The sequence below is a fragment of the Triticum urartu genome, chromosome 5 (assembly GCF_003073215.2).
Source record: "Triticum urartu cultivar G1812 chromosome 5, Tu2.1, whole genome shotgun sequence".
Classification (NCBI taxonomy): domain Eukaryota; kingdom Viridiplantae; phylum Streptophyta; class Magnoliopsida; order Poales; family Poaceae; genus Triticum; species Triticum urartu.
Window position 1 is genome coordinate 599,935,031 of NC_053026.1, and position 14,823 is coordinate 599,949,853.

The 14,823-nt window shown below is 50.1% G+C and overlaps 1 protein-coding gene across 1 annotated transcript; it reads left to right on the forward strand.

Moving 5' to 3' along the window:
* The first annotated feature begins 13,759 nt into the window (after nucleotides 1-13,759).
* Nucleotides 13,760-14,483, forward strand: LOC125507511. Its single transcript, XM_048672071.1, has one exon. It carries the CDS (start codon nucleotides 14,019-14,021, stop codon nucleotides 14,481-14,483), a length of 465 nt encoding a protein of 154 aa, XP_048528028.1. The 5' UTR covers nucleotides 13,760-14,018.
* The last annotated feature ends 340 nt before the right edge of the window (nucleotides 14,484-14,823 follow it).

Genomic DNA, 14,823 nt, shown 5'->3' on the forward strand with positions numbered 1-14,823 from the left:
TGGACTATTCAGTATGTCCTGACCAGGGGCAGGCCGCGGAATTGTATTTAAAACAGGTATACCGCTCGTAACAGAGACCACCTGGGAGTTCCATAATGCGGCATGGCTTGTCTGCCTCCCTGGATCTTGCATCATTTGTGCGGCAGTCGAATTGCCGAACAGGTCGTCCGAAGTATGGAGTCCTGAAAGTAAGAAAAAATTAAAAAATGAATCCGGCAGCCCCTAGTACGTTTTAAGCCGTATTTTGGGCGTGCCGTTATTGTGCCCCTTCCCCTATGCCCATGGTATTTCAAGGGCGTAGTTATGTACGCGAGGTACTAGTTTCGCTATGTCGCGAAAGCTGGGGTTGGGGCCGCATTTCTACGCTTGCTCAGAGTGTGCCAGGCGGTCCTGCTATGGGTTACTCCGGGCGCGCTTGGCAGTGTCTGGCTTTTTAATGGCTGGAGTGGAGAATTGCCTGAGAAGGCTACTTTGTACCTCCGCTGCGAGAGCCGCCGTATGCTCCTCCGTACGGAGGGAGCGTTCGGTGTTTCTGTTGGCCGTAATTACTCCTCGAGGGCCAGGCATCTTGATCTTGAGATATGCGTAGTGCGGCACCGCATTGAACTTTGCGAATGCGGTTCGTCCGAGCAGGGCGTGATAGCCACTGCGAAACGGGACTATATCAAAGATTAACTCTTCGCTTCGAAAATTGTCCGGGGATCCAAAGACCACGTCAAGTGTTACTGAGCCTGTACAGTTGGCTTCTACACCTGGTATAACGCCTTTAAAGGTCGTTCTTGTGGGCTTAATCCTTGAGGGATCTATGCCCATTTTCCGCACTGTATCCTGATAAAGCAGGTTCATGCTACTGCCGCCGTCCATGAGGACTCTTGTGAGATGAAATCCGTCGATGATTGGGTCGAGAACCAATGCGGCGAAGCCACCATGACGGATGCTAGTGGGATGGTCCCTTCGATCAAAAGTGATCGGCCAGGAGGACCATGGGTTGAACTTTGGGGCGACTGGCTCCATCGCGTATACGTCCCGTAGCGCACGCTTCCGCTCCCGTTTGGGAATGTGGGTTGCGTATATCATGTTCACCCTCCGCACTTGTGGGGGAAAGCCCTTCTGTCCATTGTTGTTCGGCGGCTTGGGCTCCTCGTCGTCGCTGTGCAGCCCCTTGTCTCTGTTTTCGGCCCTTAACTTGCCTGCCTGCTTGAACACCCAACAATCCCTGTTAGTGTGATTGGCTGGCCTTTCGGGGGTGCCATGTATCTGGCACAAGCGATCGAGTATTCGGTCCAAACTGGACGGGCCCTGAGTATTCTTTTTGAATGGCTTTTTTCGCTGACCGGATTTATAGCCTTTGAATCCGGCATTGACTGCCGTGTCTTCATTGCTATCGCTGCTAACACGGTGTTTTTGCTTATTCCGACGTGTCCTCCCACTTTTGTCCTTGGTATCCGAATTACCAGGGTTCTTTGATAAGTTATTACTGTGAGCTAGCCAGCTGTCTTCTCCCATGCAAAAGCGGGTCATGAGTGTCGTGAGGGCTGCCATGGATTTCGGCTTTTCCTGTCCCAGGTGCCGGGCAAGCCACTCGTCGCGGATGTTATGCTTGAAGGCTGCTAGGGCCTCTGCATCCGGACAGTCGACTATCTTGTTTTTCTTTGTTAGGAACCCTGTCCAGAATTGTCTGGCCGATTCCTCTGGCTGCTAAATTATGTGGCTTAAGTCGTCGGCATCCGGTGTTCGCACGTAAGTGCCCTGGAAGTTGTCGAGGAATGCGGCTTCCCGGTCCTCCCAAGAACCGATTGAGTCTGCTGGCAAGCTGTTAAGCCAATGCCGGGCCGGTCCTTTAAGTTTGAGCGGGAGGTATTCGATGGCATGTAGATCATCGCCGCGTGCCATGTGGATGTGAAGGAGATAATCCTCGATCCATACCGCCGGATCTGTTGTGCCATCGTATGATTCGATGTTTACGGGTTTGAAACCCTCTGGGATTTTATGATCCATTACTTCATTCGTGAAGCATAGCGGGTGTGCGGCGCCTCTGTACTGGGCTATATCACGACGTAGCTCGGAAGAGCTATGTCTGTTGTGTTCGGCCCGGCCGGATTTGTTGTATCCGGAGTGAAGATCATTGTCACATGTCGTAGGGCGCCTGCGCGATCCGTAGATCGATCTTGTTTGTCTTGCCTTATCCTCCAGTATGTCTCGCAGGTCGGGCGCATTTTCCCGTGCCTTAGTTGAGCGGCGTCGGGGCATGGCTTGGGTGGAGGGCCGAGAGGCCTCTCTGTCGCGGCCGCGAGGTGGCCGGTCTGCCATGTCATGCGCTGGTGATGTAGGTGCTTCCTCCTCTCATCGGGGTAGCGGCCTGCGCTTCGGGTAACTCTTGGAGGGGCGTTCGAGTTCATACTCTTCGGCCGCAAGGACTTCAGTCCATCTGTCAGCTAGCAAATCTTGGGCAGCTCTAAGCTGTTGCTGCTTTTTCTTGAGGCTGCTTGCCGTGGCTAAAAGCCTGCGTTTAAAACGCTCTTGTTCGGCGGGGTCTGATGGTATGACGAATTCGTCGTCATCGAGGCTTGCCTCGTCTTTGGAGGGAGGCGTATAGTTATCATCCTCGACCTCTCGGTCTGCCGCTCTCTCATGAGGGCTGGCTTCTCCATCTTCCTGTGCCGAATCTTGCTGAGGTGGGTGTTCTTCGGCGCTATCCGGGGTAGTATTATCTCCTGTGCCGGAATCACCGTTTTTGCTTTGGCGGGATTTAGAGCGGCGCCGCTGACGCCGGCGCTTTGGCTGTTTCTTGGGGGCGTCATCCCCCACTGTTCCATCGCCATCTCCATCTTTTGGAGTATCCACCATATATATGTCATATGACGAGGTGGCCTTCCAGCGCCCTACAGGTGCTGGTTCCTGTTCGTCTCCTACATCGTCATCCATGCCGTCGATGTCTTCGGAGCTGAAGTCAAGCATGTCGGTTAGATCGTCGACAGTGGCTACAAAGTGGGTGGTGGGTGGGCTTTGAATTTCCTCATCGTCCGTATCCCACCCTCGCTGACCGTAGTCCGTCCAGGGCTCTCCTGATAAAGAGAGAGACTTAAGAGAATTCAGGATGTCGCCAAAAGGCGAATGCTGAAAGATGTCTGCGGCGGTGAACTCCATTATCGGCGCCCAATCGGATTCGATTGGCAGGGGCGCGGGGGGTTTGGAGTCCGGGAAGGAGTCCGGATCCTCGGAGTCACGGGTCGTGCAGAGTGCGGGGCTAGCGTTCGGCTCGATCGCTTTCGGGATCGCAACCCCCGAGGTGACGTCCAACCGCTCATCCTCGATTGGCGCAATAGGCTCCGAGTTAGGGGTCGGAACCGATGCGTGTGCGGCCTCCAGGACACTGTCCGGGGGCAGAGCTAGATCATGCCCCTCGAGATAGTGCGGCGCGCTTGGCCGTGGCTCAAGCCCGTCGAAGATCAAGTCTCCGCAGATGTCAGCCGTGTAGTTTAAGCTTCTAAACCTGACTTGATGGCCAGGGGCGTAGCTTTCGATCTGCTCCAGGTGGCCGAGCGAATTGGCCCGCAGAGCGAAGCCGCCGAAGACGAAGATCTGTCCGGGGAGAAAAGTCTCACCCTGGACCGCATCGTTGTTGATGATCAAAGGAGCCATTGGGCCTAAAGGCGACGACACAGAGGAACTCTCAATGAAAGCACCAATGTCGGTGTCAAAACCGGCGGATCTCGGGTAGTGGGTCCCGAACTATGCGTCTAGGCCGGATGGTAACAGGAGGCAGGGAACACGATGTTTTACCCAGGTTCGGGCCCTCTTGATGGAGGTAAAACCCTACGTCCTGCTTGATTAATATTGATGATATGGGTAGTACAAGAGTAGATCTACCACGAGATCAAGGAGGCTAAACCCTAGAAGCTAGCCTATGGTATGATTGTTGTATATGGAGTTGATTGCCTACGGACTACAACCCTCCGGTTTATATAGACACCGGATAGGGTTAGGGTTACATAGAGTCGGTTACAATGATAGGATATCTTGAATATCCGCATCGCCAAGCTTGCCTTCCACGCCAAGGAAAGTCCCATCCGGACACGGGACGAAGTCTTCAATCTTGTATCTTCATAGTCCAGGAGTCCGGCTGAAGGTATAGTCCGGCTACCCGAACACCCCCTAATCCAGGACTCCTTCAGCAGTGTATACTTTGGTAGAACAACTGTATATTGGGGCACAGCGGGCTCTTGCCGCCATCTCTCCTGCCAATCAAGGACCCAACCGGCTCGGCGACGTCCTGAAGAAACTGTCAATCCTGCCTGTCAGGTTTCAAGAAGTGAAACGCTCTTATGCACGAGCCGGGGCTTTGACTGCCCTGAGCCGCTCCAAGGCTTGGGTGCCAGACCTAGACCCGGCGGACGTGGCCAGAGGCTATCCCACTGTGAAGGAAGAAGGATCTCCCTTTGAGCAGGATGACTTCATGGCTTGCGTGCGCGGAGTCCGGCCTCAAGCAACTACCCTTGGAGATGATACCAATATTAACAAATATCAGCCGGGTTTTGATAGTGAGAATAAGAAGATGGACACTCCCTCGTACAAGGTAACAGATTTGATTCCACCGGTAAGAGAAGACACATTTGCCCGGGAAGTTGACCCGGTCGGCCTGATCGACGACGAAGCCGAATTTGTCGCCGTGAATGGTTTTGATTGGTCAAAACCTAACTTCCAGCCAACAGAAGGTGGTGAACCGGCAAGGGAGGAACAATGATCATCTTCGTGGGCTTATAAAGCCTTGTAATAGCTTAGCTATGAAAACACTGTATGCTTTGCTTATGCCATCGCGCATAAAACACTTCTATGTGATTCTGTATTTCCTGATGCCAATGTATGCATCATATTTAATGTTTGTTTCTGCAACATTTGAACTCTGTTCCTGTAGATACAAAGAAAAGATTGGCTTGGCGGCTTAGAACCAAACGGGGTAAAACACCCGGTTTATAGCCAATATGTTTACCACAGTAGGAACCAGAACCACATATAAACAAAGGACAAGGGATGAGACTAACTCTTTTAGTTAATGCAGTAGGTAATTGCGTATAAGTAATAACCATACCTTGTATCTTTTGATCCTTAGACCGCCGGCTTGAATAACCCGGGTGATGAAATTGATAATTCAAACTTTATGAGAAGTCAATGCTTTTGAATACTCAATGACCATTATACCTTGGTAGCTGTGTTGTCAAATAGTCGAGCCGGTGAAGAAGACCAGGCTACTTATTTGTAATATTGAGACAACAAAAAACTAAAAGGCAAACAACAGATAATAAGCATAATTTAACCTTGTATTCAAAAGGTTGGGGGCTTCTGATTCGAATACGATCAATAAACCGGACCAAAGGGGTTAAGCTAAGGTTCGAATACGACCATATAGCCCCCAGTGGTTTTGGCATTGCGCCGATCAAGAGGGTACCGACAGCTATGTTCTCTTTGGTTCGAATACGACCTATGTTTGAACAGGAAGCCCCCAAATAACCTTGAGAGGTTTTTAACGACCCTGATTCGAATACGATCCAAGTCAGACCCAAAAGGGGTTAAGCTATGATTCGGATACGATCAAGAAGCCCCCAAGTGAGTTTGGCCTTGAGCCGATCAAGAGGGTTACGACAGCTATGTTCTCTTTGGTTCGAATACAACCTATGTTTGAACAGGAAGCCCCCAAGTGACCATCAGATTTGCAGCTAGATTCGGATACGATCATAAGCCGGACCAAAAAAGGTTAAACTTGATTCAAATATGATCAGCTCCTTAATAGTCATTTGAAAATAAGAAATAACACAGATGCATAATCTTTAAAAAGAAAAGAGACCGATGGTCTTACTTTATTACTTATCATGGTATATACAATGTCAAAGTATGTACATGATGAGAGCCGGTGGCTCAGGTGTAGTATGACCAAAGTTGAGCAATGTTCCACGGCCAGCGGGTCTCCTCCTCCGACTTACGTGAGTCTTTGTGCTCTCGAACGTCAATGAGGTAATATGACCCGTTGTTTAAGTTCTTACTGACCACAAAGGGTCCTTCCCAAGGTGGGGATAACATGTGTGCATATGACAGATCCTAGATGAGCCGGAGCACCAGGCCGCCTTCCTGAAAAGTCCTGGACTTAACCCGGCGGCTGTGATAACGGCGCAGGTCCTGTTGATAAATTGTTGACCGGGCCGCTGCTAAGTCTCTTTCTTCATCCAACAAGTCAAGTGCATCCTGTCTGGCTTGTTCATTATTAGCTTCAACATAAGCCGCCACACGGGGCGAGTCATGACGGATGTCACTAGGCAACACTGCTTCTGCTCCATAAACCATGAAGAAAGGTGTGTAACCTATCGACCTGTTAGGTGTGGTGTTGATACTCCACAACACCGAGGGTAATTCCTCTACCCAACAACCCGATGTTCGCTGTAAGGGAACCATAAGCCGGGGTTTGAGACCTTTCAAAATTTCCTGATTGGCTCTCTCAGCTTGGCCATTGGATTGAGGATGAGCTACAGAAGAAACATCAAGCCAGATGTGCTCACGTTGACAAAACTCCTCCATAGCCCCTTGGGATAGATTAGTGCCATTGTGAGTGATAATGTTGTGTGGAAAACCAAAACGGAAGATCACCTTTTTCATGAACTGAACCGCCGTGGCCGCGTCACACTTACTCAATGGCTCTGCCTCAACCCACTTAGTGAATTTATCAACTGCCACCAAGAGATGTGTCTTTTTATCCTTAGACCTTTTGAAAGGTCCCACCATGTCAAGCCCCCAGACCGCAAACGGCCAAGTGATTGGAATCATCCGGAGCTCCTGAGCCGGCACATGCGCCCGTCGTGCAAACTTTTGACATCCATCACATCTGCTGACCAGATCTTCTGCATCAGCGTGAGCCGTCAACCAGTAAAAACCATGACGAAAAGCCTTGGCCACCAGAGATTTTGACCCGGCGTGATGACCACAATCGCCCTCATGGATCTCACGAAATATTTCTTGACCTTCTTCGGGGGAAACACACCACTGAAATGCTCCAGAGACACTGCGATGATATAATTCTCCATCCAAAATTGCCATTGACTTAGACCGCCGGGTTATCTGTCGAGCCAGGGTCTCATCCATTGGCAACTCTCCCCGGGTCATGTAAGCCAAGAACGGTACTGTCCAATCTGGGATGACCTAAAGAGCCGCCACCAACTATGCCTCCGGGTCAGGAATAGCTAAATCTTCTTCTATGGGCAATTTGACAGACGGGTTATGTAAAACATCCAAAAAGGTGTTAGGTGGTATCGGCTTAAGCTGAGACCCCAACCGGCTTAAAGCATCAGCCGCTTCGTTCTTTCGACGGTCAATGTGCTCCACCTGATAACCTTTAAAATGCCCTGCAACAGCATCAACCTCCCGGCGATAAGCCGCCATGAGAGGGTCCTTGGAATCTCACTTGCCTGATGCCTGTTGAGCCACTAGATCTGAGTCGCCAAGACATCTGACCCGGCTCAAACTCATCTCTTTTGCCACTCGAAGACCATGGAGCAAGGCTTCATACTCTGCTGCGTTGTTAGTGCAAGGAAATATCAACCGTAACACATAACAAAATTTGTCACCTCACGGAGAGGTTAACACAACTCCAACCCCCGAGCCTTCCAACTGTCTGGACCCATCAAAATGAATAGTCCAATATGTGTTGTCTGGTTTCTCTTCTGGCATCTGCATCTCTGTCCAGTCATTAATGAAGTCAACCAGTGCTTGCGATTTGATCGCGGTACGTGGCACATACTTCAACCCATGAGACCCAAGCTCAATTGCCCACTTGGCGACTCGCCTAGTGGCTTCTCTGTTTTGAATGATGTCTCCCAAAGGAGCAGAGCTAACCACGGTGATTGGATGTCCCTAAAAATAATGCTTAAGCTTCCGGCTTGCCATGAACACCCCATATACGAGCTTCTGCCAATGTGGATATTGTTGCTTGGATTCAATTAACACCTCACTGACGTAGTAAACCGGCCGTTGAACCGGATGCTCCTTGCCAGCCTCCTTGCACTCCACCACAATAGCCACACTAACAGCTCATGAGTTAGCGGCCACGTATAACAGCAGCGGCTCTTTCTCAACTGGAGCAGCCAGGACCTGCGGCTCAGCAAGCTGTGTCTTCAAATCTTCAAAAGAAGAGTTTGCAGCATCGCTCCAAATAAAATCATCTGTTTTCTTCATCATCTGATACAGAGGCATTGCTTTCTCCCCTAACTGGCTTATGAACCGGCTCAAAGCAGCAACACGGCCCGCCAGTCGTTGAACGTCATTGATGCATGTTGGCTTGGCCAGGGATGTAATTGCCTTGATTTTCTCCGGGTTAGCCTCAATACCTCGGTTAGACACCAAAAAACCCAAGAGCTTGCCTGCTGGGACTCCAAAAACACACTTGGCCAGGTTAAGCATCATTCTTTGTCAGACACCGGGTCCTTGGTAGTATCAGAATCAGCATACTTGACGAGAGCCGCCATTAACGTTCCCATGTCATTACAGTCACGTTTGAGCCGCCCCAGCTTCTGCTTCAGAGGTTCAAAACGGCAATTTTTTCTCCAACATCAAGACCGCTGAGCCGGCATCCATCTTATCAGATGAATGTATTATCTCCTTGACCCGGTGCACCCAATGGGTTGTGGATTCACCATCCTATTGCTTGCAATTGGTCAGGTCCACAATCGACATAGGCTGCTTACATGTGTCTTTAAAGTTCTGGATGAACCGGGCCTTCAACTCCGCCCATGAGCCGATAGAATTGGGTGGCAATCCCTTCAACCAAGTACGAGCCGTTCCATCTAACATCATAGTGAAATACTTGGCCATTGCTGCATCGCTCACCTCCAATAACTCCATAGCCATCTTATAACTCTCAATACAAGCCCTGGGCTGTAAGTCAGCCGTGTAATTAGGTACCTTACGAGGGCCCTTAAAGTCCTTTGGCAAACGCTCATTACATATGGTCGGCACCAAGCAAGGAACGCCTCCGGTTCTTGTGGCTGCTCCTGCCTCGACCAAGGTTGCGGGATAAGCCGGAAAAGTTTGATGAGCCGCCTGGTCTGCTGCGATTTGAACTGCTCGTTGCGCCTCTTGACGAATCCTCTCCTGATCCGCCAAGTTAAGGGCTCCAGTCCGCACCGGCTCATGCATGTATGGTCGGTTGTGGCGTTGAGCATTGCTTGACATTTCTGCGGATTCCATATGCCTCCTGTAACTCAGGCTCCGGCTTGGGCGAGGAGTTGAATGGATCCTGTCTCGACTGTAGGAGTATGCATCCTGCTGCGCCAGAGCTGTTTGAAGAAGCTCTCTTACCCTCCGTGTTTCAATTGCCGCCAGTGAGTCACCTTCCATCGGAAGAGCCGCCAGACGAGCCGATGCTGCGATGAGGTTTTCCAAAGGGTTGGAGAAGTGACCCGGCGGCGTTGGGACGTAATGAGGCGGAGCAGTAATTATACGAGGCGGATCCATGGCGCGCGGCTGGACCGGTGCGCCGGGTGTTGTAATCCGAGGTGCCTCCGGCGGGTTACTTCCCCCGGCTCCGGGTGTGAGAAAAAGATTCTTAGGATCGAGCGTCAGAGGCAGACGTGATTGGGTTTTCTGATGCCTCCTCCTCATGACCTCATTCGATGCATTTAGATCCACCGAGAGCCGGAAGGTCTCCGCTTGAAGCTATTGAGCACGAACGTCCAAAGCCGCCCGCTCTGTTGCCATCCTGACTTCCTCCGCGGCTAGATTTTCTTTAGCTTGCACCATCTCTTCACGTACGCGTGCCACCTCTGCGTCATGCTGGACTTTATCCACCGGCTCTACCACGGCAGTCAACAGAGTCGTCAGTTTATTCATAGGTCCATCAAGATCTGAGCCGGGGGCGCGCGGGGTCTCCTGACCCGGCTGCGGCCAACCCGGTAGATGTTGTCGCCGCTGCTGTAGAGTTATGCCTGGGCTGTGTCCCCGCCATGAAGACTCCGGCCTAATTCGGCAGCCCAAGAGGGTCCGGAATACTGCTGCCATCGGAACAGCCCCCGAGCATGCCGTCCTGCAGTTGGTACAAAGAGTCTGTCTCGCCCGTTGATGAAGCAGTATCAGAACAGACGGCCGTCTCACCGCCCTCCATCGATCCTTTTGAGTATTCACCGCCGTGGACGCAGCCTACGAAGGCATGCTTCACGGCAGATTGAACACGGGCGGTCCTCGTGCGCCGAGCCGTTTCGATGAGGTTGGTGTGGACATACGGCTCAGGACCTGACTCGCCGATCTGGCCTATGAAGACGTGAATTCCGCTGAAGGGGGCCCGGTATCCGTACTCAATTGAGCTGGCCTCCGGGCCCAGCCTTCGTCGTCGATGTAGAGCTTGCCGCGACGACTCCTGGTCATCCGGCCCACAGCGTATCCCTTGAGCCCTTCGAAGTTGCCCTTCAAGAACTCAAATCCACCGTGCGCTGGCCCCACGGTGGGCGCCAACTGTCGTGGAATTGTCACGACAGATGTCCTAGAGCAAGGACTTAGTCGTAGGGCCATCGCACTAGGAAGCTTAAAGGGGTTAATCGGGACAAAGGACACGAGAGGGTTTTATACTAGTTCGGCCACTTACGATGAAGGTAAAAGCCTACGTCTAGTTGGGATTGGTATTGCTGGGGTTTCGATCATCAAGAGGCTCAACTCGCCGGCTTGGTTATCGACTTGTTGTTTCTTGCCCTAAGCCGCCACCGGGTCGTCCCCTTATATACATGGGTTGACGCCTGGTGGCCTACAGAGTCCCGGCCGGCTCATAATCGTGTCTGGCTCGGTGACTTCCTTTACATGCCTTTCTTTACAAGTCTTTCCTTATATACGGCAGTTCACAATATCAGGCCTTAAACCGCCTTCAGGCCTTTGGGCCTTCTATAAGACTTAATAAACTACAATCTTGAACAGCAGCCGGTGAGATTCCGGTAAGCATCGTCGCCGAGTGCTCCTAGTTCGCGTCCGGCTATATACAGACATCTGAGGTGATAACTCACGTACAAATATCCCCCCAAAAAACTCACATACAAATACCACATCCACTTTTCACCATGTGGTGAGAATTGTTGAAAAACATACCCCGATAATTTCTATGTAAATATCATGATAATACAAGCATAATTGTTGGGGATATTACTATTGGTTAACCACATGATATTACTATTGGTATGTTTTTCAACAATTCTCACCACATGGTGAAAAGTGGATGTGGTATTTGTACGTGAGTTTTTTGGGGGGATATTTGTACGTGAGTTATCACCTCAGATGTCTGTATATAGCCGGACGCGAACTAGGAGCACTCGGCGACGATGCTTACCGGAATCTCACCGGCTGCTGTTGTCTAGGGATCAGTGCATAATTAGATTAAATGAATAGCTGTTGTTGAATACACCGCTCCATCATAGATTGGCACAGTGCGTTCCTGTTTGCCCGCATTATGTTAGGGCCAAAGCCGGACTGAAAGCACAAAGTATAGCTCATCATTTATTGGACTGCAAGGACTATTGAGCCACCTATACTTTATATCCACCTTACTAATAACACCAGTTGTACTGTTCAAGAGGAAGACTATCGTGGCATGAGTTCTGTGAGACCGCATTTAATAAGAACAAGTATAATAGAGCTGAATCAGCGGGCTATAAGAAATAAAATACTCCCTCCATTCCCTTATACAAAGCCATTATGAAAAATATAATTTGCATCTATACAAGGCCACTAATAGTAATCGAGGCAAAAAATAATGATGTTTCCTCGTACTACCAACTTTTTTAATACTTGCATGCATGTAATCATAATGACACTGTGCTACTTCCTTCCATTCCTTCTTTGCATGTATGTGGGCGTATTAATGATTCCGGTTAACAAAAAGAATAATTGACTTGCAATTTGAGTTTGTGGCGTTGTATAAGGGAATGGAGGGAGTAGTATATTTCTGCTTAGTTTGAAGAAAGAGAAGAGGAGAGAGAAGGTAAGTGGGCTCTTCGTGAAGAGCCAGCTCTAGTACATACTCCTAGACACTTTGTGAGAATGAAAGATGAGCCACATAATAAAAAATAGTACACTTTTTGATCTACTATTATACATGTTGGCTATAAGATGGGTTGTAGATGACATGACACTGGCTTATAGCCAGCAGCTAGCTATACTATTAACCATGCTTTAAAAGAAAAACCAGGTATTGCTATCTAATGAAAATAAAGCTATATGCTCATCCAAGCAGATCGTATGTTATTAACACAAGTGTGTCTTTCACTATCTTATTTTCCTCCAAGGAAATCAATACGCAAGCGAGACGCATGCATGGTTGTGATTCCTGGTCTAATTTCTTTGAATATGGTAGCACCAAGCAAAGAGGACCCACGCCTAGGCATGCAGGGTCTGTTGGTTCAGACGTAGAGCATTAACTAACGAGTGTCGTGTGGAACGCGCCCTAATAATGCCTTGGACACGAAAGTCTGTACCAAGAATTCTAGAGCCAGATTTATTGTCAACCTAATTTTTATAGGAGTACTTTATATCACCTGACCAGATATAAAAATTCAAAAAGGTGTGTGCTCGTTGTAAAAAAACCCAAACTACAGTCCTCTGTTCAAGAGGTGAAACCCCTGCACCGCTGATAAATGAATTTGTTGTCCAGACAGGTAATATAAACCCAAACAGATCAACTAGGATGGCTAGAACCAAAAAATACATTATTATCAGCGTGATTGTGCAAAACAGAGGAACGACGAGAAGATATCAGTCAGGTGACCTTGACACAGACGAACAACAGAGCAAGGAGATTAAGCACTAAAAGAGCAATGACGGGGGAAATTTCCAATCTTCACGAGATGAGTGGAAGCGGTGGTTCTTCACCTAGGCCAACAGGAGCAAGAACCATCTAGAGAAACGAGGAAATGGATGAGCTCTCGAGTTGTGGGCGTCAAATGGATATAAAATAGTGTGAAAGAAGAAAAATATGAGGGAGAAGTGAGGAGGGGCCAGTTGGAAGGACGAGGAGCGTCTTTGCATTTAGTTTAGATGGATGGTTGGTGGTTTGTAGTTGAGTTCAGCTCGCGTAGCCGAATTGAAGAATTTGTACCGAACCGCATGGACTTTAAGGCCTACACAAGTGAAAAGCAAATGAGAATACAAGAGGATAAAGTTAGTAATACAATGTGGCTAATATAGTGGTTGCGGATCTCAAGATGACTGGGTGGGTAGGATTCTGGTGGGCAGCGTCGCCGAGTGCTCCTATGCAATTTCGGTATATAGCCATGCTATTTACACCAAATTACCAGTGGTATATTTTTTTGAACAACTTTTATCTTGAGGGTGAAAAGTTACCGCAGTGTTTGTACATGACTTATTAGTTCTGATGTGCGTATATTACCATGTTATTTATAATGAAGTTTCTCGGGTATATTTTTCAATTGTCTCGGAATCATATCGTGGTGTTTCTGTTTGTCTGTTTTTAATCCAACGACCAAGTCGGCAAGGCACCACACTGTTCACTGGTGCCTTGGCTCGGTCAAGGCACTGGATCTCAGTCCCAGCCAAACAGCCCAACTGGGCAAGGCTATGAGAGCAACTTTAAGGGAGAGACCCATTTTATCCGTTTGGATCATCCAGACACAAAACTTGACCCAACGGGACGACACAAACGGACGCGGGTGTCCGCCTGCTGTCCTCCCTGACCCAAACTTGACCCAAATATAGGGAAAATTGGATACGAAGCGGATAGAAGCGGACGCTCTCGTCGACCGCTGTCGTCCGCTCGTGTCCGCTCCTGGTCCCACCTAGCAGTGCCCCGCCCACGCATCGACCGAGCCGGCTCCCCGCTAAAGCCGCCCGTGCAGCCCACGCCTCCATCCCGTTTCTTCTCATCCGCATCCACACATCTCTAGAACAAGAAAAAAGATCTCCCCTTCCACCTCAATCCTACTCCTCGGCCTCCTCTCGCCGCCGAGCCAAGCGTAGCAACCGATCGGTCGCTGCTCCGTCCATCCATGTCGTCGCTCGCCGTCCGCTGCGGGCTGGAGTGGGAGCTCGGCTGGCTCCGGGGCCTCTTCACGGCCGCGGAGCTGGCGGCCGCCGACCTGCTCCTGCAGCTCAGCAGGGACTACGAGGCGGCCGCCGCAGCGTCGAAGGCCACGATCTTCCCCTCGCCGCGCTCGGCGAGCTCGTGCTGCGAGGTCCCCGTCAAGGAAGTGAAGGAGCGGGTCGTCGAGGAGACGGCGCCCTTGCCGCTGGGGTCGCTGGACAGGCGAGCGAGTAGGAGCTCGGCAAGCGCGTGCCTCGAGGACCTCACCGTGGTCAGCGAGGAGGAGCTGGAGCCCCCGCGGATCGCTAGGGAGACGGCGCCGGCACAGAGGAGACGGGGCGCCGGTGTAGCTGCTATCCGCTCTGTCCGCTTTTGGGTTCTTGCGTTGGATGCCTGTTGTGTTCGTCCCATGTCCGTCAGGCGGACATGACGTTTTTTGTCTGTTTGGGTTCCTGTGTTGGAGTGGCTGACGGACGAGGGAAATAGCATGCTCTCTGTCCATGCACGGAAGGCGTTTAGGCCCTGTTTGGTTCATAAGTCCTAAGACTTTTTCTAGTCCCAACTAAAAAGTCTCTGGTCTCTAAAAAGTCCCTTCATGTTTGTTTCCAGAGACTAAAAAGTCCCTAGTCCCTTCCTAGAGGTTATTAAATGACCATGTTGCCCCTAGTATATAGAGAAATAACAATCAAACAACATCATGGGGTGACGGGTCAATGAATGCAGAGGGGCATTGTTGGAAAAGTTCCAAAAAAGACTCACCTTGAGAGTCT